Below are 22,791 nucleotides of genomic sequence, written 5' to 3' on the forward strand. Positions count from 1 at the left end.
CTTGGCATACGCTCAACCAGCTTCACCTGGAATGCTTTGTCAGTCTTGAAGGAGTTCCCACATATGTGGAGCACTTGTTGACTGCTTTTCCTTCACAATGTGGTCCAACTCATCCCAACTGGGTTGAGGTCAGGTGATTGTGGAGGCCAGGTCATCAGATGCAGCACTCCATCACTCTCCTTCTTGATCAAATAACCCTTACACAGCCTGGAGGTGTGTTGGGTCATTGTCCTGTTGAAAAACAAATGATAGCCTCACAACGCGCAAACCAGATGGGAAGGTGTATCGCTGCAGAATGCTGTGGTAGCCATGCTGGTTAAGTATCCCTTGAATTCTAAATAAATCCCAGTGTCACCAGCAAAGCACCCCCACACCGCCTCCTCCAAGCTTCACGGTGGGAACCACACATGCAGAGATCATCCGTTCACCTACTTCGCGTCTCACAAAGACACGGCGGTTAGAACCAAAACTCAAATTTGGACTCATCGGACCAAAAGGACAGATTTCCACTGGACTAAATGTCCATTGCACGTGTTTCCTGGCCCAAGCAAGTCTTTTTTTCTTATTGGTGGATGTGCATTAGTGGTTTCTTGGCAGCAATTCAACCATGAAGGCCTGATTCGCACAGTCTCCTCTGAACAGTTGATGTTGAGATGTGTTTGTTACTAGAACTCTATGAAACATTTATTTGGGCTGCAATTTCTGAGGCTGGTAACTCTAATGAACGTATCCTCTCCAGCAGAGGTAACTGTGTCTTCCATTCCTGTGGCGGTCCTCATGAGAGACAGTTTCATCATAGTGCTTGGTTTTTCTTGAAATCTTCCAGATTGACTGATCTTCATGTTTTAAATGAATGATGGACTGTCATTTATTTGTTTATTTGAGCTGTTCTTGCCATAATATGGACTTGGTCTTTTACCAAACAGGGATATCGTCAGTATACCACCCCTACCTTGTCACAACAACTGATTGGCGCAAATGCATTAAGGAAAGAAATTCTGCAAATTCACAAGGTACACCTGTTCATTGAAATGCATTCCAGGTGACTACCTTATGAAGCTAGTTGAGAGAATGCCCAGAGTGTGCAAAGCTATCATCAAGGCAAAGGGTGGCTATTTGAAGAATCTCAAATATATTTGATTTGTTTAACCTTTCTTGGTTACTACACGATTCCATGTGTTATTTCATAGTTGATGTCTTCACTATTATTCTACAATGTAGAAAATAGTCAAAATAAAAACTCTTGAATGAGTAGGTGTGTCCAAACTTTTGACTGGTACTATAGCTTGTAATACAAGTAAAGGAAACTAAATGCTTCAGTCTTAACATGACATGCAAACAATCTCCCTGTCAGATGTGATTAAACAGAGGTGGATTTTCCAGTCCAGGTTAATGGGCCTTTCAGATCAGAGGGGTTGAGAAATCCCACCCATAAATGTCTGCATAGGTGCAAAAACAAAAAACATTCTCCTTTATGCAAAACATTAGCAAAGCCATATGATACCTCCTTTCACCTACTACCATTGTGTCAAGGAAAAAGAAAATGGTGACCGTCAGTAAATAGCAACCCTCTACTTCAGCAGTTGTGTTTATGGACTACGGCATGCTTTGTGACAGAAATATCTGAAAGTGACACTAGACAGCATAGCTCAGAGTCATGCACAGTATAAGAGTGCTCTCTGGTGTTCGGAGCAGTGAACAGGTTGTTCCAATCCTTATGACAGCTCCGATACAACTGTTTCAGTAGAGTTAACTCACCAGTAAAAACGGCTTGAATTTCCAGCCGACTTCTTGAAGACCATCCGTTTGTTAGCTTGATCAGTTCAATGGGGGTTAATTGGCAATTGACACAGTGAAAGGGGTTAATTGACATTATGCCATAGTGGGGGATACTCACCAAAGTCAATATCTAAGAGGGCAGCGTTGGCTCCTTCTACCAGGATCTTTTTGGGAGGTCCATGTAGGGCCTCGTACATGTAGAAGACGCCATCTTTCACCATATGCTTTAACTTCTCCACGTAATCCTGGACAAGAACACCACACACACACGTAACCCTAAAAATACACTGAAATGTAGGAAGGACATAATGTATCCAGTGATCTGTTTATTCAACTGATATGGAGGACCTGATTCTGACCTTCAACTTGCACAACTCTCCATCGATGTCAATCACCAGGGTCGGGTACATAGACTGATACTGCGAGGCTAAGACTTTAAATCTACAGAGGATAGACGTCAATACAATTCCATTTGAATCTTACCAGAGCTAGTTGTACTCTGACTAACAGGAGGATAGCCATTATTGGCCATGAGGACAAGGCCACACCCTCACCTTTCAGAGAACTGCGTGAAGTCAGACATGAGGTCACATATCCGGAGGCCACTGCGGGCTGCTTTGGCTGAGTACACTGGGCCAATCCCCTTTTTCGTTGTTCCGAGGCTGGGTGTGGAATACAGGGAACAATACGGAGTCACTGCCTTGACATCAACCACACACACCGGTCCTTCAACATGTATTTGTGTGTGACTGTGTAAGGTCAGACGTGATGGAGTTGTAGGGAAGTAGCTACTATTGTAAGTAGTGTTTATGGGTCTGGAACACCGCCTGCTGCTGACTGAAACAATGGCGCTGCCGTGAGGGTTGGAGAGCATCATCACAGTCACATGGTGCTGCTAGGGGATGTCTGGTGACGTAACGTCCCTGGTCTGATGTGGGGATGACTTCTCATGTGAGAAAGACCTTATCAGTGAGGATATAAGTGGTCTTCTGGAGCAGAGACAGGGTATCATGAGTACGAAACCCTCCAGCAAGACAGAAAAATAACACAGGTCCACCACGAGACTCCTGGAACAAGTCATGCTGTTACTGCAGGAGATCTAATCTAAGCCTCTGTTCTCCGAGGTAAGAGTGAAGTTGTAAAGCCTTGTGGAATTTCAACACCATAACTGATAATATAAGCCTATATAAGCCTGTTTTACACAAGAACTCAAAATCAGGACAGTGTGCTTATTTTGATCCTGAACAAAAGCTTAAAATGCCCTGTATATCAGAGTGCTGTCCTGTATCTAAACCGTCCTTCCTAACTTCTTCTCAGAACCAGATTGGGTGTCTCTATCACATGACTAACAGGTAACAGTAGTAACCTGCAATAGCTCCATGACTAACTGGTAACAAACAGGAACCTGCAATAGCTACATTAGTGTAGGATTTGTTTGCTATTCCTGAATATGGAATAAACCCCAGACTACAGTATGAGAGAAATGTGGCTAATCACAGCCAATTCTTTCAGGCAGAACGCACAAGGCAAAACTGTTAAAACCGCTCCACAACACCGGTGCAGAGAACAACATTGGGATATTTCATAATTTACATCTTTGGAGACTTCAGTCAGTTGAGGTTGTTCCAGTACTTATGGTAGCTAGACTTTATGCTGAAAAGATTTATACTGCGTATCCGCCATAGGAAGGGAATCATGTTTTTCAGCTCTGCATTCAAGCTGGAGCCAGTTACAGTTGTTTCATCTTACAAGGCTGGATGCATGGAAGGGCTAATATACTACACATTCAACCCCCCAAAATGATGTTTTACAGCACTGCTGCAAGCTGAACCATTACTGAGCCATAAACCAGGAGAATGACAGGTGGCGGGGTTCTTACTTCTTGCCCGCTTGCTCTTGTCTCTGCTGCTCTTGCACACCGTCGACCGCTTGATGGAAATCAAACACTGTGGGAGGAGGAAGAGAAGGGCAAACTCACAATCCTGGTCACCTCACTAAAACCTAGCGTAGTATCCCAATTATCTCCCTGGAAGTGTTCCCTTGTGCACTCGACACTCATTTAAAGGCATTGGATTGGTTGGAGAATCCACAACAGTTCCAACATCATTCCTTCATTTTAAAACCCATGAAGGGAAGTGAGCAGTAGTGTCTGTTGCGCTCTTCCAGTCAGAAATGACCCCTCTTTCTCACAGGGGCCATATGAAATCAGATATCTTTTGCCCAATTCCCTTTTTTGCTTAGTAGAGCCTTCGCAAGGCCGCTTTTGGGACTACAGTATCGTATAAATTCTGCATTTTCTCCATTTAGTTTCAGGTTTTTCGCCCTCAAAACTCACTTTTTTGATAGAAAAACTCATTTGGATTTCTAAGTACACAGCAATGCTTAAACCACATCAGGAGATTACTTTTAAGGTCTGAGGGAAAAAAAAAATTGTTCTTTTTTCGCTTAGTTACCCTTTAATTCCACTGTGCACCAGCAAGAGGCTGTTTTTAGGGGTGTTTTGTAGCACACGTGATGGTAGTTTGCAAAACAAATATTTACTGGATGGATAAAAATGATATCATTCTGCCAGGTAAGCATAGGCTACTTTGTAGTTAATATTTCATTGAGATGGTTTTTAGGAAAGCCTTTCCAGCTACCAGAAGACTTTATTAACATCGTCGCTAACGGCTACACAACGTGGTAAACAAGCCCACTGCACATACACAGGGAATTCTCATGGTCTCTTCAGAAAGTTGCAGGAAATACAAATCACTGATTCATTTGTTCATGTCTTATGATAAACTTGGGCAAACTAATACATGTTCAATACATTTAGTGGATTCCCTACTATGCATTTCAGAATTTTGTTGGGCCCTATAGTCCCTAAAGCTAAGGCACTACTGAGCAAAAGCGGTTTATAAGTAGGGTCCTTTTTGGGGAATTTCTCGCTGCGCTGACTGGACAGTTTGGCACTTCTGACACTGAGCACACGGACCAAACATCTAAAGGCTCTCTGAACAACAAGTCTAGTGGAGTAGAGTTTACCACTTAAAGGGTAAACCAAACAGGCTCAAAGGACAGATAATGCAACAAACAATTCAGTCATTTCTGTGTGTAAAAATCTAATTTCCCTTTTCCCTCCACACCTCTTTATAGAATAAAATGGACCACGGTTGGGCTAAGGGGGGGGGGGGGGGATGAGAACACTGAATAATGTAGCCTAATAAAAGTCTAAGAGTCTAAGACATTCTGCTTTTCACAACAACAAAAAAGCTTAAGTCAGAGTGAACAAGATTTATGTAACATTTGATTTAAAACAGGTCTTCGGAGTGCATCTTTGGTCAAATCAACCCCTCCTTATAGCTACTTTGGGGGAAAAAATCTACTTACCATGACTGATATGTGGTTGTCTCACCTAGCCATCTTAAGAATGCACTAAGTCACTCTGGATAAGAGAATCTGCTAAATGACTCAGATGTAAATGTACTCTATGTACAAAATACATAAGGTTCCTTAAACAGCTAAGCTAATCAATTGGCCACCTTCACCCCCCCCCCTCCCCCAAATAACAGAAACATGTTCTCCATGAAAGCCTCCAAGTCACACAGCATTTTTGGATCTCTTCTGGGCAGCAGCTTTGCACAGACCCTGGCAGTGGTATTCACTAACTAAGAGCCCAACTTTTGATTTAAAAAAAAAGTAACTAGGCAAGCCAGATAAGAACAAATTCTTATTTACAATGACGGCCTACCCCGGCCAAACCCGGACGGCGCTGGGCCAATTGTGTGCCGTCCCCTATGGGATAAAGTATGATAAGCTCTGCTTTTCAAAATGTGACAATTGGAATGCATTTATGATGAAAATAAAAACATTGACGGAAAAGAGATAAAGCTGACTCATTATTCCCATGAACTGTAGTCCTGTAACGTTCTATATAGTAGAGTATAGAGCAGGGGTGTCAAACATTGTGAGGGGATCCAATCCAGGCCAGCAAGTGGAACAAACTCAAGATACTTTAAAATGACTAAAACCAAATAAAAACTGTAGACAGTCAGGGAGCGTAGAAAATTCCCAAAATGATGGCATGGAATGGATGGACAGCAATGAAATAACATTCAGTCCAGTCCTCCAAACGTCGTTGAAGACCGAATGCGGCCCCCGGGACAACATTAGTTTGACACCTTTAGTATAGAGTATGGGGCTCCCGAGTGGCACAGTGGTCTAAGACAGGCTGCATCATGGCAGAGTCCCATAGGGCAGCACACAATTGGCCCGGTATTGTCCGTGTTTGGCCGGGGTAGGCAGTCATTGTAAATAAGAATTTGTTCTTAACTGACTAGCCTGGTTAAAAAAAACATGTTTTATTTTTTTTAAATAAATAGAGCTTATAATGCAGCTGAAGTTGTAATGTAAAGGCCCTTAAAGAAAAGCCTGAGGCAGGGCTTACCAATGTGTGCTCGGTCTGAAATGATCAGCCTCTTGTCCCAGCCCACCAGACCTGAAAACACACAAGACATCTGACAGTAGCCCCTTTAACATCTTGGATATAGGGGGCACTCTTTTAATTTATGGATTAAAAAACGTGCCCCTTTTAAGCGCAATATTTTGTCACGAAAAGATGCTCGACTATGCATATAATTGACAGCTTTGGAAAGAAAACACTCTGACGTTTCCAAAACTGCAAAGATTATCTGTGAGTGCCACAGAACTCATGCTACAGGCGAAACCAAGATGAAACTTCAAACAGGAAATGAGCAGAATTTGAGGCTCTGTTTTCCATTGTCTCCTTATATGGCTGTGAGTGCGCCAGGAATGAGCCTGCCCTTTCTGTCGTTTCCCCAAGTTGTCTGCAGCATTGTGACGTATTTGTAGGCATATCATTGGAAGATTGGCCATAAGAGACTACATTTACCAGGGGTCCGCCCGGTGTCCTTTGTCTAAATTGGTTCGTAATTTTCAACTGGAGGCATTTTCCCATGAGATTCAGAAGAGAACGCACACTTCCACAAACGATATATCATCGAAGAGATATGTGAAAAACACCTTGAGGATTGATTCTAAACAACGTTTGCCATGTTTCAGTCGATATTATGGATTTAATTTGGAAAAAAGTTTGTCGTTTTGATGACTGAATTTTCGGGTTTTTTTGGTAGCCAAACGTGACGCACCAAACGGAGCGATTTCTCCTAAACAAATAATCTTTCAGGAAAAACTGAACATTTGCTATCTAACTGAGAGTCTCCTCATTGAATATATCCGAAGTTCTTCAAAGGTAAATGATTTTATTTGAATGATTGTTTGTGAAAATGTTGCCTGCTGATGCTAACACTAAATGCTACGCTAGCTATCAATACTGTTACACAAATGCTTGTTTTGCTATGGTTGAGAAGTATATTTTGAAAATCTGAGATGACAGTGTTGTTAACAAAAGGCTAAGCTTGAGAGCTAGCATATTAATTTCATTTCATTTGCGATTTTCATGAATAGTTAACGTTGTGTTATGCTAATGAGTTGCGGGGATAATTACACTCCTGGATACAGGTTTTTTTCCTAGCTAAACGTGATGAACAAAACAGAGAAATTTGTCCTAAACAAATAATATTTTTGGAAAAACTGAACATTTGCTATCTAACTGTGAGTCTCCTCATTGAAAACATCTGAAGTTCTTCAAAGGTAAATTATTTTATTTGAATGCTTTTCTTGTTTTTGTGAAAATGTTGCATGCTGAATGCTATGCTAAATGCTACGCTAGCTATCAATAATCTTACACAAATGCTTGTTTTGCTATGGTTGAAAAGCATATTTTGAAAATCTGAGATGACAGTGTTGTTAACAAAAGGCTAAGCTTGAGAGCTAGCATATTTATTTCATTTCATTTGCGATTTTCATGAATAGTTAACGTTGCGTTATGGTAATGAGCTTGAGGCTGTATTCACGATCCCGGATCCGGGATGGCTAGAATCAAGAGGCTTTAAGCGATACGGCAATCTTCCAGGCATCAGAGTAAAAGGGAATATTAAAACAGGATAGCTACTTCATACTCACTTTTGCCTTTGCGCATATTCTTCTCAGCCTCCTCAAAGAGGCCAGGCAGGTGGATCACTACCCCATTACCTGCAGAACAGACACAGGCAACATGGAAGATGTGGAGAAAGTGACGCATCAGTAACCAAACAGGGAAGTGAACAAAAGTACTTTCCCATGAAGAGCTAAATACACATACTTAGTCAATAAAAGTTGATCTTAGAAAAACAGGTCTGCTCTTCCACTGAGCAATCATTAAGGCCACACATTAAATAAATGAAGAGCGTGCCATAATAACCTTTTCTGCACATAGAAAGTCTTATTCAAGATGACTTTTTCCTCATGGCAAACAGTGCTCTGGATTCTTTTTTGCCCTCTGAAAGCCTGCCTGTAGAGTTCAACTAGAGAGCAATAGTAGACAGTGTGCAAGTTAACATTCTATATGTTCAACTGCTGACGAGTCGTGGTTAAGAGCCAGAGGACATCTTTGTTAAGTGTCACCAAAATAGACTAGACCAGTGGTCACCAACCTTTGAGTCAATATGCATGCCGAAACCTACTGCTCTGATTTTTTATTAACATGACAAAAAAAATGTAAGCCTACGCATCATTAACCAATTAAAAACAATACTGCAGCAATGAGGTTTGTGCAGTACGCTATAGACCAATACATTATCACCACATACTGGCTTTGCATGAATTTACCTGCCAATGCATTGTTGTCCGGGACATTAAAAAAAATAGATATTTCAAAATGATGACACTGGTAATAGATCCATTGTTATATTCCTTGTGAGGCACATCTGAGTGAGCATACATTGAACATATCTGCTGTTTATTTAACTGGGCTGATGGTGCCTGCATCTGATGGTCAGTCTCAGCGGAGGGAGAGAGCAGCAGATTGAGGGTCCGTCTCTCAACATTCCTCCGCTCTCCCTTCCCTCCACCGACACTGACCAAAAAGGGACAGTCTTCCAGCTGATGGCGAAACTCTAGTCGCACCACATTATTTCTGCCTCATGCACAAATTCATGTTGTTACGCCCATGAACAGAGTTTTGGATTCAGGGTTAAAGTTGGAACATTGTTATACTGAAAAGTATAGGAACATTATGGCACCCCTCATGTCTCTTTTGTAACTAATGAAGTTTGGGAGGGGCTGAGTGCAGGGGAAACAATTGCATGTGACAGTACTGAAGGGGAGAAACCATTGAAGGCTCATATCACTTAGTTCCCTGCTTAGCAAGAATGATGGTTTGAATACCACCACGGGGGAAGTTGTATCGACCCTTTGGGAAGGATAGTTAGACATTAGAACCTAACAAGAGAAAGTGAAATATTCCTCAATATAAATGAAGACCCACGCCACTAATAACAATGCAAGCCTTTCAATACAATTTCCTACTCATTCATTACTGCTGCACTGCATGTTGTAGCGCTGAGTGGAAATAGGAAGAACACACATTTTATGGCTTATAAAAGTGTTGAATACAAAGTGTTGACAGAGCTGAGAAAGAACTTAAACATGAATTCAGTCATAAAAACAGCAGCTCTTTGCTGTATTTGTTGACAGTCTCTACTCATGGCTTTAAACCATTTGAAATATCAGTATCAATTTTGTCATGGATTTCTTTATTGCCTGCTACGTTACTGCAGACTCAGACATCTGAACAATCTGATTGGCCAGTGGTCGCATAGTGCACTTGATTTCCTCTCCAGGCCCATCGGGAAGGCAGAGTTTGTACTTTCAGACACATGAAATGGCAACAGTTTGCCTACCCGGCACGCAGGGCAGCTGAATTGGCTGCACCTAGCACCAACAGCCTGAGACAAATAAAAAAATATATATATATATATATAAAATGTTAAAAGGAACACAAAATCAAATCAAATTTATTTATATAGCCCTTCGTACATCAGCTGATATCTCAAAGTGCTGTACAGAAACCCAGCCTAAAACCCCAAACAGCAAGCAATGCAGGTGTAGAAGCACGGTGGCTAGGAAAAACTCCCTAGAAAGGCCTAAACCTAGGAAGAAACCTAGAGAGGAACCAGGCTATGTGGGGTGGCCAGTCCTCTTCTGGCTGTGCCGGGTGGAGATTAAAACAGAACATGGCCAAGATGTTCAAATGTTCATAAATGACCAGCATGTTCGAATAATAAGAAGGCAGAACAGTTGAAACTGGAGCAGCAGCACGGCCAGGTGGACTGGGGACAGCAAGGAGTCATGTCAGGTAATCCTGGGGCATGGTCCTAGGGCTCAGGTCCTCCGAGAGAGAGAGAAGGAGAGAATTAGAGAACGCACACTTAGATTCACACAGGACACCGAATAGGACAGGAGAAGTACTCCAGATATAACAAACTGACCCTAGCCCCCCGACACATAAACTACTGCAGCATAAATACTGGAGGCTGAATCCTGATCGACAAGCCGATCGTGATCGACCGGTTGGTGACCATTGGTCTAGACAGTCAGCCCATTAGCGAAATGATACTGCAGATAAAATGTGACCTGTAGCACTCTGTAAGCCTGCGAGGTGGCTCCCAGTCAAGTCAAACACATTGTGTGGTATCAGACAGTGGCATTAGGATATAATACAGATTGGCTATATTTGGGGAGAAGTCATTCATTTTAGCTGCTAGCATATGAAAGTGTGGATGCAAACTGCACAGGAGATTCAATAAACAGAAAGATGTATGAACCAAAGACTAGAGAACTGACCATAGTAAACCATTAACATTTCTTCATAGCTCAATTCTTGTGAAATCAGCCATTTTTCCTGTTCAGTCCTCAGTCCAGTAAATAGGGGACCAGAGGCGGAGTTCTACTCACCAATGAAAGCAGTAACCTTAGGGTTGATAATGCCGCTGGGTAGAAGGTGGAAGTCATACTCGACAGAGTCCACCACCACCGTGTGTCCTGCATTGTTACCACCCTGCAGAGAGGGACAGAGGGAGAGTCAGAGAGACAAGACATCCAACATTATGAAATAAATCACCACACCACCATAAGCAATGTGAAAGGCCTTGCTTTTCACGACTCAATATTGGACATACAGCAGAAGGACGTCAACCTTTCACCCATATTTGTACCATTTGATAATAGTACAGATAATGTGGTTTGGCCTCTAGTCTCCGACCCTGGAACTCAGACACAGATATCAGAAGAGCCCATTCAGACACTGACAACCTAGCGCCCATTGACGCTAATAAAAGTCCCCTGGCCAGAAGATGCTCTAAACGTTAACATGCATCACTTACGGTAGGGTTTCAGAAACATAAGAAAAGTATCTTCCATATCGGCAAGAATGAATTGTCAAAAACAAAAAAATTTTAAATTATTATACACCTTTATAGGGTTCCCACACAGCCATTTTCCATGTTACATTGATTCTAGAGCCAATTGGCCTCTAAATAGAACATAAATGTCACGTTCTGACCATCGTTCCTATGTGTTTTCCTTGTTTTAGTGTTGGTTAGGACGTGAGCTGGGTGGGCATTCTATGTTGTGTGTCTGGTTTGTCTATTTCTATGTTTGGCCTGATATGGTTCTCAAGCAGAGGCAGGTGTTAGTCATTGTCTCTGATTGGGAACCATATTTAGGTAGCCTGTTTTGTGTTGGGTTTTGTGGGTGATTGTTCCTGTCTCTGTGTTTGCACCAGATAGGGCTGTTTAGGTTTTCGCACGTTTGTTTTTGTTAGTTTATTCATGTATAGTGTCTTTATAAATTAAACATGAATAACCACCACGCTGAATTTTGGTCCGCCTCTCTTTCCCCAGAAGAAAACTGTTACAATAAAGGGGTCGGAATACGTTCCGAATGCACTGTAAAATTTCAGTTACGTTACAACCTTACCCTAAAATGGATTAAATCGGACATCCCGATTTGCGCAGCAGTCTAAGGCACTGTATTGCTTAAGGCGTCACTAGAGACCCGGATTCAATCCCAGGATGTGTCACAACAGTCCGTGACTCCCATAGGGTGGTGCACAATTGGACCAGCATCGTCCGGGTTGGGGAGGGTTTCATTGGCATACGGGGGGAGAAGCAAGGTTTGGTGGGTCATGTTTGAGGAAGCATGACTTGCCTCTCGAGTCCGTTGGAAAGTTGCTGCGATAAGATCGAGGAAAAGTAAAATACAAAAAAAGAGTTCAAGCGAAAAACAGGTGCAGATTTTTTTTGCAAATGTATTACAAATTAAATAAATACCTCATTTACATGAGTAATCAGACCCTTTGCTATGAGACTCCAAATTGAGCTCAGGCACTTCCTGTTTCCATTAATCCTTGAGATGCTTCTACAACTTGGAGTACCCCTGTGGTAAATTAAACTGATTGGGGAAGGGTACCAAAACATTTCTGCAGCATTGAAGGTCCTGAAGAACAGTGACATGCATCATTCTTAAATGGAAGAAGTTTGAAACCACCAAGACTCTTCCTAGAGCTGGACGCCCAGTCAAACTGGGCAATCGGGGGAGAAGGGCCTTGGTCAGGAAGGCGACCAAGAACCAGATGGTCAATCTGACAGAGCTCCTCTGTGTAGATGGGAGAATCTTCCAAAGGGACACCGGCGCTGCAGGACCACCAATCAGGCATTTATGGTAGAGTGGCTCTTCCGTCTGGAAGCTACTCTTCAGTAAAAGGCACATGGCATCACGCTCTGGGGTTTGCCAAAAAGGCACCTAAAGACTGACATTGAGAAAGAAGATTCTCTAGTCTGATGAAACCAAGATTGAACTCTTTGGCCTGAATGCCAAGTGTCACATCTGGAGAAAATCTGGCACCATCCCAGAATCATGCAGTGGGGCTGTTTGTCAGCAGCGGGACTGGGAGACTAGTCAGGATCAAGGCAAAGATGAACCGAGCAAAGTACTGAGAGGTCCTTGATGAAAACCTGCTCCAGAGCACTCTGGACCTCAGAAGGTGAACCTCCACCCCAGTCTAACAGGACAATGACCTTAAGCACACAGCCAAGACAACGCAGGAGTGGGTTCGGGACAAGTCTGACTATCCTTGAGTGGCCCAGCCCGAGGCCGGACTTGAACATCTCTGGCGAGACCTGAAAATAGCTGTGCAGCTCCCCATCCAACCTGACAGAGCTTGAGAGGACCTGCAGAGAAGTATGGGAGAAACTCCCAAATACAGGTGTGCCAAGCTTGAAGCGTCATACACAAGAAGACTCGAGTATGTAATTGCTACAAAAGGCACTTCAGCAAAGTACTGAGTAAAGAGCCTGAATTATGTAAATGTAATGTATTTTTTAAATTAATGTACAAAAATGTCTAAAAACCTGTTTTTGCTTTATCATTTTTGGTTATTGTGTGTAGTCAGTTTTTTTCCTCTAATCAATCTTAGAAATCGCAGTAACCTAACAAAATATGGATAACGGCAACGGGTCTGAATACTTTCTGAATGCACTGCATCTACCTTAAATACCTTATGATCTATCCTGATGCCTAGTCACTTTACCATGCCTTCATGTGCATATGTTCCTTAAATACCCCAACCCTGCACATTGATCTGGTACTCCCTGCATGCACCGTGCATAAAACATGCTCTTTCAATGACAGCTTTCACCTGGTAAGTCTATGATCCCCTATTGATATCACTTGTAGATGAAGCACAGGAGACTGATTAAAAATCCTTCATTAACCTTTGAGACATGGATTGTGTATATGTGCAATTCAGAGGGTGAATGGGCAAGAGAACACATTTAAGTGCCTTTGAAAAGGGTACGGTAGTAGGTGCCAGGCGCACCGGTTTGTGTCAACACAGTTCACACTCAGTTTCCTGTGTGTATCAAGTAAGGAACGCTGTCGACACCTTGTAGAGTCCACGCCTCGACGAATTGAGGCCATTCGGAGGGCCAAAGGTCACAACTCAATATTAGGAAGGCGTTCTTAAAAACTTCCAAGGATTGGACCCTTTCAATTTGCACCTAAAATGACATACCCAAATCCAACTGCCTGTAGCCCAGGACTTCAAGCAAGGATATGCATATTCTTTTTTTTAAACTGGAAGTTTGTGGAAATGTGAAATTAATATAGGGGAACATAACATTAGATCTGATAAAAGATACAGGGATGGGTGTTCAAAAATTAGAACCCAGTTCCTACATTTGAATATAAAAATGTATTTCATCAACCAAAACTATGCTACATTTTATCTTTGGGACCCTGAGAATGACAAATCAGAGCAAGAGTAAGTAAATTCACCTTCAGAGGTGAATGTATCAAAACCAGTTGCCATGGTAAGTTTGTTGTGCACTCTTCAAACAGCATGGTATGTTTTCACTGTAATAGCTACTGTAAATTGGACAGTGCAGTTAGATAAACAAGAATTGTTTAACAAATCAAGGCTATGCCATTGCACAGCCTTCTATAAGCAAGTGCCACACGGCTAGGGTTACTACCCTTTTGAAGATCGTGCTCCATGATATAATTTAACCAGTTGATATTACTGTATCTTACAATGGCACATCTGTGATGTATGCTAAATTGCCTCATTATTTATGTTATCTGTAACGGTTATCATCAATTAGGCATTGATGCTCAAAGTTGGCATATAGATAAACATGTTTAAAAAATGGTAGTACCGGAACAGTCAAAAAAGCTCAAAAACCTATCCCTATCATAAGCTTCCTAGGGCTGCCTGAATAAATAATTAACTTAGGTTGTTTAATAGCTCATAATGGTAGTGGAGGAAAGGGTACCATGTCGTGCAGCCCTAATAACAGCTACGTTAGGTGTTTACCATTCACATCGATGGGGTTGTAATAGAGAGCATCGAGAGCTTCAAGTTCCTTCTTGTCCACATTACTAAGGACCCATCATTATCCAAACACACAAACAGTTTTGAAGAGGGCAAGACAACGCCTCTTCCCCCTCAGGAAGCTGAAAAGATTTGGCATGGGGCCTTAGATCCTCAAAGTTATACAGCTGCATCCCTGGTGTGTATGGCAACTGCTTGAACCATTAATCAAGTGGCTACCCGGACTATTAGTATTGACGCCCTTTCTTTTTTGCGCAGATTCTCTTGAAGCTACCTCGTACCTCTGCACATTGACTCAGTACCGGTACTCCTTGTATATAGCCTCATTGTGATTGTATTGTGTTACCATTTCCTTTCTTTGACTCTGCATTGTTGGGAAAGGGCTCATAAGTAAGAATTTCATGTTTAATTCAGAGCATGTGACTTTGTCAAAGTAAAACTGTGAAAACAGACTGAATTCAGGCTACACAAGGTAGACGCCATGGTTGTGGTAATCACTCAACCCATAGGGCTTAGCTAGGCTTGCCAATATATAGTATCTTTATTGACAGCCAAATCTAACTTGCATAGACATGATTAAACTTTGGGCAGATGCATTAACTGCTGTCTTCAGACATTCCATCATGCTTTTGAAACTTCAACGGCAAGTGAGAAGGTACACAAAAAGCACTTGCTCGCATATACAGTACCTTCAACAGTACTAGGAGTTTGAATCACCTTGCAATGCCAGACTGTACCAACAAGACATGGTAAGACCAGGCTCTGGTATTAGGGTTGTGTAATATGAATGTATACTGAACAAAATATAAACATGCAACAATTGCAAATATTTTGTTACGTTATAAGAACTGTAAGGAAATCAGTAAATTTAAATAAAATTAGGCCCCACAAATGGGCTTTATTACATACAGAAATACGCCCCCACATCTGTGGCATTGTGTTGTGTGACAAAACAGCACATTTTAGAGAGGGCTCTTATTGTCCACAGCACAGGGTGCACGTGTGTAATGATCATGCTGCTTCTTGATATGCCACAGCCATCAGGTGGATGGATTATCTTGGCAAAAGAGTAATGCTCACTAACAGGAATGTAAACTAATTTGTGCACAGAATGAGAAAAATAAGCTTTTGTACATATGGGACATTTTGGGGACCTTTTATTTCAACTCATGAAACATGGGACCAGCACTTCACATGATGCATTTATATTTGTGTTCAGTGTAGCTAGCTGGCTAAAATAGGGAGCCAATTTGTTTTCAGCTCTTATTTCCATGACTGATCAAAACTCGTTCTCATGGCTCTCTTGTCCCTTCCCAGCGCTATGATGCTTTAGAATTCAATGTGACATTAGCAATACAGTGCAGAGTTAAATTGTCAATGCTTTAGGTCTATTGGGTTGCTCGAGTAGCTAACCACACCAATTTAACTAATGTTAGTTTACCAATTGGGTCATTCATGAAACCATTAAAATACCTTGGCAGTAATGATTTTAAATCTAAAACATGTAATTTAGTACTATAGCAAAATATAATAAAGATAAGTGTCCTCTACCTTGCACAAAGAGTAATTTCAACATAGGAATGTATTATTTTTGGTAAAAATAAATGGATGTTCTACTAGATGTAATTTGAAAACAAATTAACTGAATATTCATGTATAATAATGAAAACAAATATTGGAAAAATTAAGTGTCTGAAAATTTTTTAAGGACTTTGCACACCGATAATTTTAAATAAAGTTTGATTTTGAATGAAGCAACACAACTGCCAGTACCTTCAAGATGGCTACCAGGTAAGCAGATCTCTATATTTCTCCAGTTAAAACCTTTTAAGGTATAGGGGGCAGCATTTTCACTTTTGGATAAATAGTGTGCCCAATTTCAACTTCCTGCTACTCATGCCAGGAATATTAGATATGCATATTATTAGTAGATGTGGATAGAAAACCCTCTGAAGTTTCTAAAACTGTTTGAATCATGTCTGTGAGTATAACAGAACTTATGTAGCAGGCAAAACCCTGAGGACTAACTGTTCAGAATTGTTTTGTTTTTTTGCCTCTGACTGCTCCCTCAGTTGTCTTTGCCAAGGGATATTAGATAGGAACCATTTTTCAGTTCCTACCACTTCCACTGGATGTCAGTCGTTGGAATTTGGTTGAGGTAATTCATTTGTGCAACAAAGAAGAAGCACATCCAGGAACAACGTTACACTATTGAGAGTTGCGCAAGACGTAAAAAGGAGCATTGTTCGTTTACTTGCTGTATTGAATACAGATTGCCCCGTCTACAATTTGATCGATTATTAACGTTTAAAAATACCTAAAGTTGTATTACAAAAGTAGTTTGAATTATTTTGGCAAAGTTTATAGGCAACTTTTGAAATGTTTTGTAGTGACGTTGTGTTTTTGTAAGCTGTTTTTTTCTGGATCAAACGCGCTTTATAAATGGACATTTTGGGTATATATGGACGGAATTAATCGAAAAAAACGGACCAATTGTAATGTTTATGGGACATAATGGAGTAAGAAACAAAAGAAGCTCGTCAAAGGTAATGAATGTTTTATATTTTATTTCAGCGTTTTGTGTAGCGCCTGCAGGTTTGAAATATGCTACCCTCTTTATTGACATTGTGCCATCATCAGATAATAGCTTCTTAATGCTTTCGCCGAAAAGCTTTTTAAAATCTGACATGTTGGCTGGATTCACAACGAGTGTAGCTTTAATTGAGTATCTTACATGTGTGATTTAATGAATGTTTGATTTTATATCATTTGAATTTGCCGCGCTGCATTTTCCCCCAAGTGGGACGCAAGAGTCCTCTATACCATAAGAAGTTCAAAGTTAAACATACTCTTGTCAGACTGCGTACATGACAGTATTGATTATCATTACCGATACAGGTAGTTTTCCACATTTAGACAAAGGTTATATTTAAAATTTATGAAAAAAATACTTCATTAATGTCGAATTATGTACATTGAGTAAAAATGTGCTTAGTCGTCATGTATTCTCTATTGGTAGCAACAACAACAAAAAAGCTACGGTTCCTCATCCTTCGCAACACCATTCAAATCAAATCAAAGTTTGTCACGTGCGCCAAAATACCACAGGTAGACCTTACCTCGAAATGCTTACTTACAGGATCTAACCAATGGTGCGAAAAAAAAAGGTATATGTGTGTAGGTAAGTAAAGAAATAAAGCAGTAAAAATACATTTGAAAAAAATAGTAGCAAGGCTATATACAGACACCTGTTAGTCAGGCTTATTGAGGTAGTATGTACATGTAGATATGGTTAAAGTGACTATGCATACAGTGGAGCAAAAAAGTATTTAGTCAGCCACCAATTGTGCAAGTTCTCCCACTTAAAAAGATGAGGCCTGTAATTTTCATCATAGGTACACTTCAACTATGACAGACAAAATTAGAAGAAAAAAAATCCAGAAAATCACATTGTAGGATATTTAATGAATTTATTTGCAAATTATGGTGGAAAATAAGTATTTGGTCACCTACAAACAAGCAAGATTTCTTGCTCTCACAGACCTGTAACTTCTTCTTTAAGAGGCTCCTCTGTCCTCCACTCGTTACCTGTATTAATGGCACCGGTTTGAACTTGTTATCAATATAAAAGACACCTGTCCACAACCTCAAACAGTCACACTCCAAACTCCACTATGGCCAAGACCAAAGAGCTGTCAAAGGACACCAGAAACAAAATTGTAGACCTGCACCAGGCTGGGAAGACTGAATCTGCAATAGGTAAGCAGCTTGGTTTGAAGAAATCAACTGTGGGAGCAATTATTAGGAAATGGAAGACATACAAGACCACTGATAATCTCCTTCGATCTGGGGCTCCACGCAAGATCTCACCCCGTGGGGTCAAAATGTTCACAAGAACGGTGAGCAAAAATCCCAGAACCACACGGGGGGGGGGGACCTAGTGAATGACCTGCAGAGAGCTGGGACCAAAGTAACAAAGCCTACCATCAGTAACACACTACGCCACCAGGGACTCAAATCCTGCAGTGCCAGGCGTGTCCCCCTGCTTAAGCCAGTACATGTCCAGGCCCGTCTGAAGTGCTAGAGAGCATTTGGATGATCTAGAAGAAGATTGGGAGAACGTCATATGATCACATGAAACCAAAATAGAACTTTTTTGGTAAAAACTCAACTCGTCATGTTTGGAGGACAAAGAATGCTGAGTTGCATCCAAAGAACACGGTATGGTGTACTGTGAAGCATGGGGGTGGAAACATCATGCTTTGGGGCTGTTTTTCTGCAAAGGGACCAGGACGACTGATCCGTGTAAAGGAAAGAATGAATGGGGCCATGTATCATGAGATTTTGAGTGAAAACCTCCTTCCATCAGCAAGGGCATTGAAGATTTTTTATTTTATTTTATTTGATTTATTTCACCTTTATTTAACCAGGTAGGCTAGTTGAGAACAAGTTCTCATTTGCAACTGCGACCTGGCCAAGATAAAGCATAGCAGTGTGAGCAGACAACAAAGAGTTACACATGGAGTAAACAATTAACAAGTCAATAACACAGTAGAAACCAAAGGGGGAGTCTATATACAATGTGTGCAAAAGGCATGAGGAGGTAGGCAAATAATTACAATTTTGCAGATTAACACTGGAGTGATGAATGATCAGATGGTCATGTACAGGTAGAGATATTGGTGTGCAAAAGAGCAGAAAAGTAAATAAATAAAAACAGTATGGGGATGAGGTAGGTGAGAATGGGTGGGCTATTTACCAATAGACTATGTACAGCTGCAGCGATCGGTTAGCCGCTCAGATAGCTGATGTTTGAAGTTGGTGAGGGAGATAAAAGTCTCCAACTTCAGCGATTTTTGCAATTCGTTCCAGTCACAGGCAGCAGAGTACTGGAACGAAAGGCGGCCAAATGAGGTGTTGGCTTTAGGGATGATCAGTGAGATACACCTGCTGGAGCGCGTGCTACGGATGGGTGTTGCCATCGTGACCAGTGATCTGAGATAAGGCGGAGCTTTACCTAGCATGGACTTGTAGATGACCTGGAGCCAGTGGGTCTGGCGACGAATATGTAGCGAGGGCCAGCCGACTAGAGCATACAAGTCGCAGTGGCGGGTGGTATAAGGTGCTTTAGTGACGAAACGGATGGCACTGTGATAGACTGCATCCAGTTTGCTGAGTAGAGTGTTGGAAGCCATTTTGTAGATGACATCGCCGAAGTCAAGGATCGGTAGGATAGTCAGTTTTACTAGGGTAAGCTTGGCGGCGTGAGTGAAGGAGGCTTTGTTGCGGAATCGAAAGCCGACTCTTGATTTGATTTTCGATTGGAGACGTTTGATATGAGTCTGGAAGGAGAGTTTGCAGTCTAGCCAGACACCTAGGTACTTATAGACGTCCACATATTCTAGGTCGGAACCATCCAGGGTGGTGATGCTAGTCGGGCATGCGGGTGCAGGCAGCGACCGGTTGAAAAGCATGCATTTGGTTTTACTAGCGTTTAAGAGCAGTTGGGAGGCCACGGAAGGAGTGTTGTATGGCATTGAAGCTTGTTTGGAGGTTAGATAACACAGTGTCCAAAGACGGGCCGAAGGTATATAGAATGGTGTCGTCTGCGTAGAGGTGGATCAGGGAATCGCCCGCAGCAAGAGCAACATCATTGATATACACAGAGAAAAGAGTCGGCCAGAGAATTGAACCCTGTGGCACCCCCATAGAGACTGCCAGAGGACCAGACAGCATGCCCTCCGATTTGACGCACTGAACTCTGTCTGCAAAGTAATTGGTGAACCAGGCAAGGCAGTCATCCGAAAAACCGAGGCTCCTGAGTCTGCCGATAAGAATATGGTGATTGACAGAGTCGAAAGCCTTGGCAAGGTCGATGAAGACGGCTGCACAGTACTGTCTTTTATCGATGGCGGTTATGATATCGTTGAGTACCTTGAGTGTGGCTGAGGTGCACCCATGACCGGCTCGGAAACCAGATTGCACAGCGGAGAAGGTGCGGTGGGATTCGAGATGGTCAGTGACCTGTTTGTTGACTTGGCTTTCGAAGACCTTAGATAGGCAGGGCAGGATGGGATGGATATAGGTCTGTAACAGTTTGGGTCCAGGGTGTCTCCCCCTTTGAAGAGGGGGATGACTGCGGCAGCTTTCCAATCCTTGGGGATCTCAGACGATATGAAAGAGAGGTTGAACAGGCTGGTAATAGGGGTTGCGACAATGGTGGCAGATAGTTTCAGAAATAGAGGGTCCAGATTGTCAAGCCCAGCTGATTTGTACGGGTCCAGGTTTTGCAGCTCTTTCAGAACATCTGCTATCTGGATTTGGTTAAAGGAGAACCTGGAAAGGCTTGGGCGAGGAGCTGCGGGGGGGGCGGAGCTGTTGGCCGAGGTTGAAGTAGCCAGGCGGAAGGCATGGCCAGCCGTTGAGAAATGCTTATTGAAGTTTTCGATAATCATGGATTTATCAGTGGTGACCGTGTTACCTAGCCTCAGTGCAGTGGGCAGCTGGGAGGAGGTGCTCTTGTTCTCCATGGACTTCACGGTGTCCCAGAACTTTTTGGAGTTGGAGCTACAGGATGCAAACTTCTCCCTGAAGAAGCTGGCCTTAGCTTTCCTGACTGACTGCGTGTATTGGTTCCGGACTTCCCTGAACAGTTGCATATCACGGGGACTATTCGATGCTATTGCAGTCCGCCACAGGATGTTTTTGTGCTGGTCGAGGGCAGTCAGGTCTGGGGTGAACCAAGGGCTGTATCTGTTCTTAGTTCTGCATTTTTTGAACGGAGCATGCTTATCTAAAATGGTGAGGAAGTTACTTTTAAAGAATGACCAGGCATCCTCAACTGACGGGATGAGGTCGATGTCCTTCCAGGATACCCGGGCCAGGTCGATTAGAAAGGCCTGCTCACAGAAGTGTTTTAGGGAGCGTTTGACAGTGATGAGGGGTGGTCGTTTGACTGCGGCTCCGTAGCGGATACAGGCAATGAGGCAGTGATCGCTGAGATCCTGGTTGAAGACAGCGGAGGTGTATTTGGAGGGCCAGTTGGTCAGGATGACGTCTATGAGGGTGCCCTTGTTTACAGAGTTAGGGTTGTACCTGGTGGGTTCCTTGATGATTTGTGTGAGATTGAGGGCATCTAGCTTAGATTGTAGGACTGGCGAGGTGTTAAGCATATCCCAGTTTAGGTCACCTAACAGAACAAACTCTGAAGCTAGATGGGGGGCGATCAATTCACAAATGGTGTCCAGGGCACAGCTGGGAGCTGAGGGGGGTCGGTAGCAGGCGGCAACCGTGAGAGACTTATTTCTGGAGAGAGTAATTTTCAAAATTAGTAGTTCGAACTGTTTGGGTATGGACCTGGAAAGTATGACATTACTTTGCAGGCTATCTCTGCAGTAAACTGCAACTCCGCCCCCTTTGGCAGTTCTATCTTGACGGAAGATGTTATAGTTGGGTATGGAAATCTCTGAATTTTTGGTGGCCTTCCTGAGCCAGGATTCAGACACAGCAAGGACATCAGGGTTAGCAGAGTGTGCTAAAGCAGTGAGTAAAACAAACTTAGGGAGGAGGCTTCTGATGTTGACATGCATGAAACCAAGGCTTTTTCGATCACAGAAGTCAACAAATGAGGGTGCCTGGGGACATGCAGGGCCTGGGTTTACCTCCACATCACCCGCGGAACAGAGAAGGAGTAGTATGAGGGTGCGGCTAAAGGCTATCATAACTGGTCGCCTAGAGCGTTGGGGACAGAGAATAAGAGGAGCAGGTTTCTGGGCATGGTAGAATATATTCAGGGCATAATGCGCAGACAGGGGTATGGTGGGGTGCGGGTACAGCGGAGGTAAGCCCAGGCACTGGGTGATGATGAGGGAGGTTGTATCTCTGGACATGCTGGTAGTAATGGGTGAGGTCACCGCATGTGTGGGAGGTGGGACAAAGGAGTTATCAGGGGCGTGAAGAGTGGAACTAGGGGCTCCATTGTGAACTAAAACAATGATAACTAACCTGAACAACAGTATACAAGGCATATTGACATTTGAGAGAGACATACAGCGAGGCATACAGTAATCACAGGTGTTGAATTGGGAAAGCTAGCTAAAACAGTAGGTGAGACAACAGCTAATCAGCTAGCACAACAACAGCAGGTAAAATGGCGTAGACTAGGCAACGGGGCCAACAGATAGAACAAACAAGCAGAATGGAGTAACGTGATTTATGGACAGTCCAGCGTGCATCAG

General features: G+C 42.5%; 1 protein-coding gene across 1 annotated transcript in view; it reads right to left on the reverse strand.

Moving 5' to 3' along the window:
- The window catches only part of LOC109875864 (adenylosuccinate synthetase isozyme 2-like), a 36,815-nt gene that overhangs the window by 6,568 nt on the left and 7,456 nt on the right, over positions 1-22,791 (reverse strand). The window contains exons 2-8 of the mRNA XM_020468294.2: positions 10,618-10,720; positions 7,807-7,875; positions 6,209-6,259; positions 3,659-3,725; positions 2,334-2,441; positions 2,139-2,220; positions 1,898-2,024 (exon numbers count right to left, since the gene is read on the reverse strand). Coding sequence (XP_020323883.1) covers positions 1,898-2,024; positions 2,139-2,220; positions 2,334-2,441; positions 3,659-3,725; positions 6,209-6,259; positions 7,807-7,875; positions 10,618-10,720 — 607 coding nt within the window. The remainder of the gene's footprint in view (positions 1-1,897; positions 2,025-2,138; positions 2,221-2,333; positions 2,442-3,658; positions 3,726-6,208; positions 6,260-7,806; positions 7,876-10,617; positions 10,721-22,791) is intronic.

Source organism: Oncorhynchus kisutch, linkage group LG11 (assembly GCF_002021735.2).
Source record: "Oncorhynchus kisutch isolate 150728-3 linkage group LG11, Okis_V2, whole genome shotgun sequence".
NCBI lineage: Eukaryota > Metazoa > Chordata > Actinopteri > Salmoniformes > Salmonidae > Oncorhynchus > Oncorhynchus kisutch.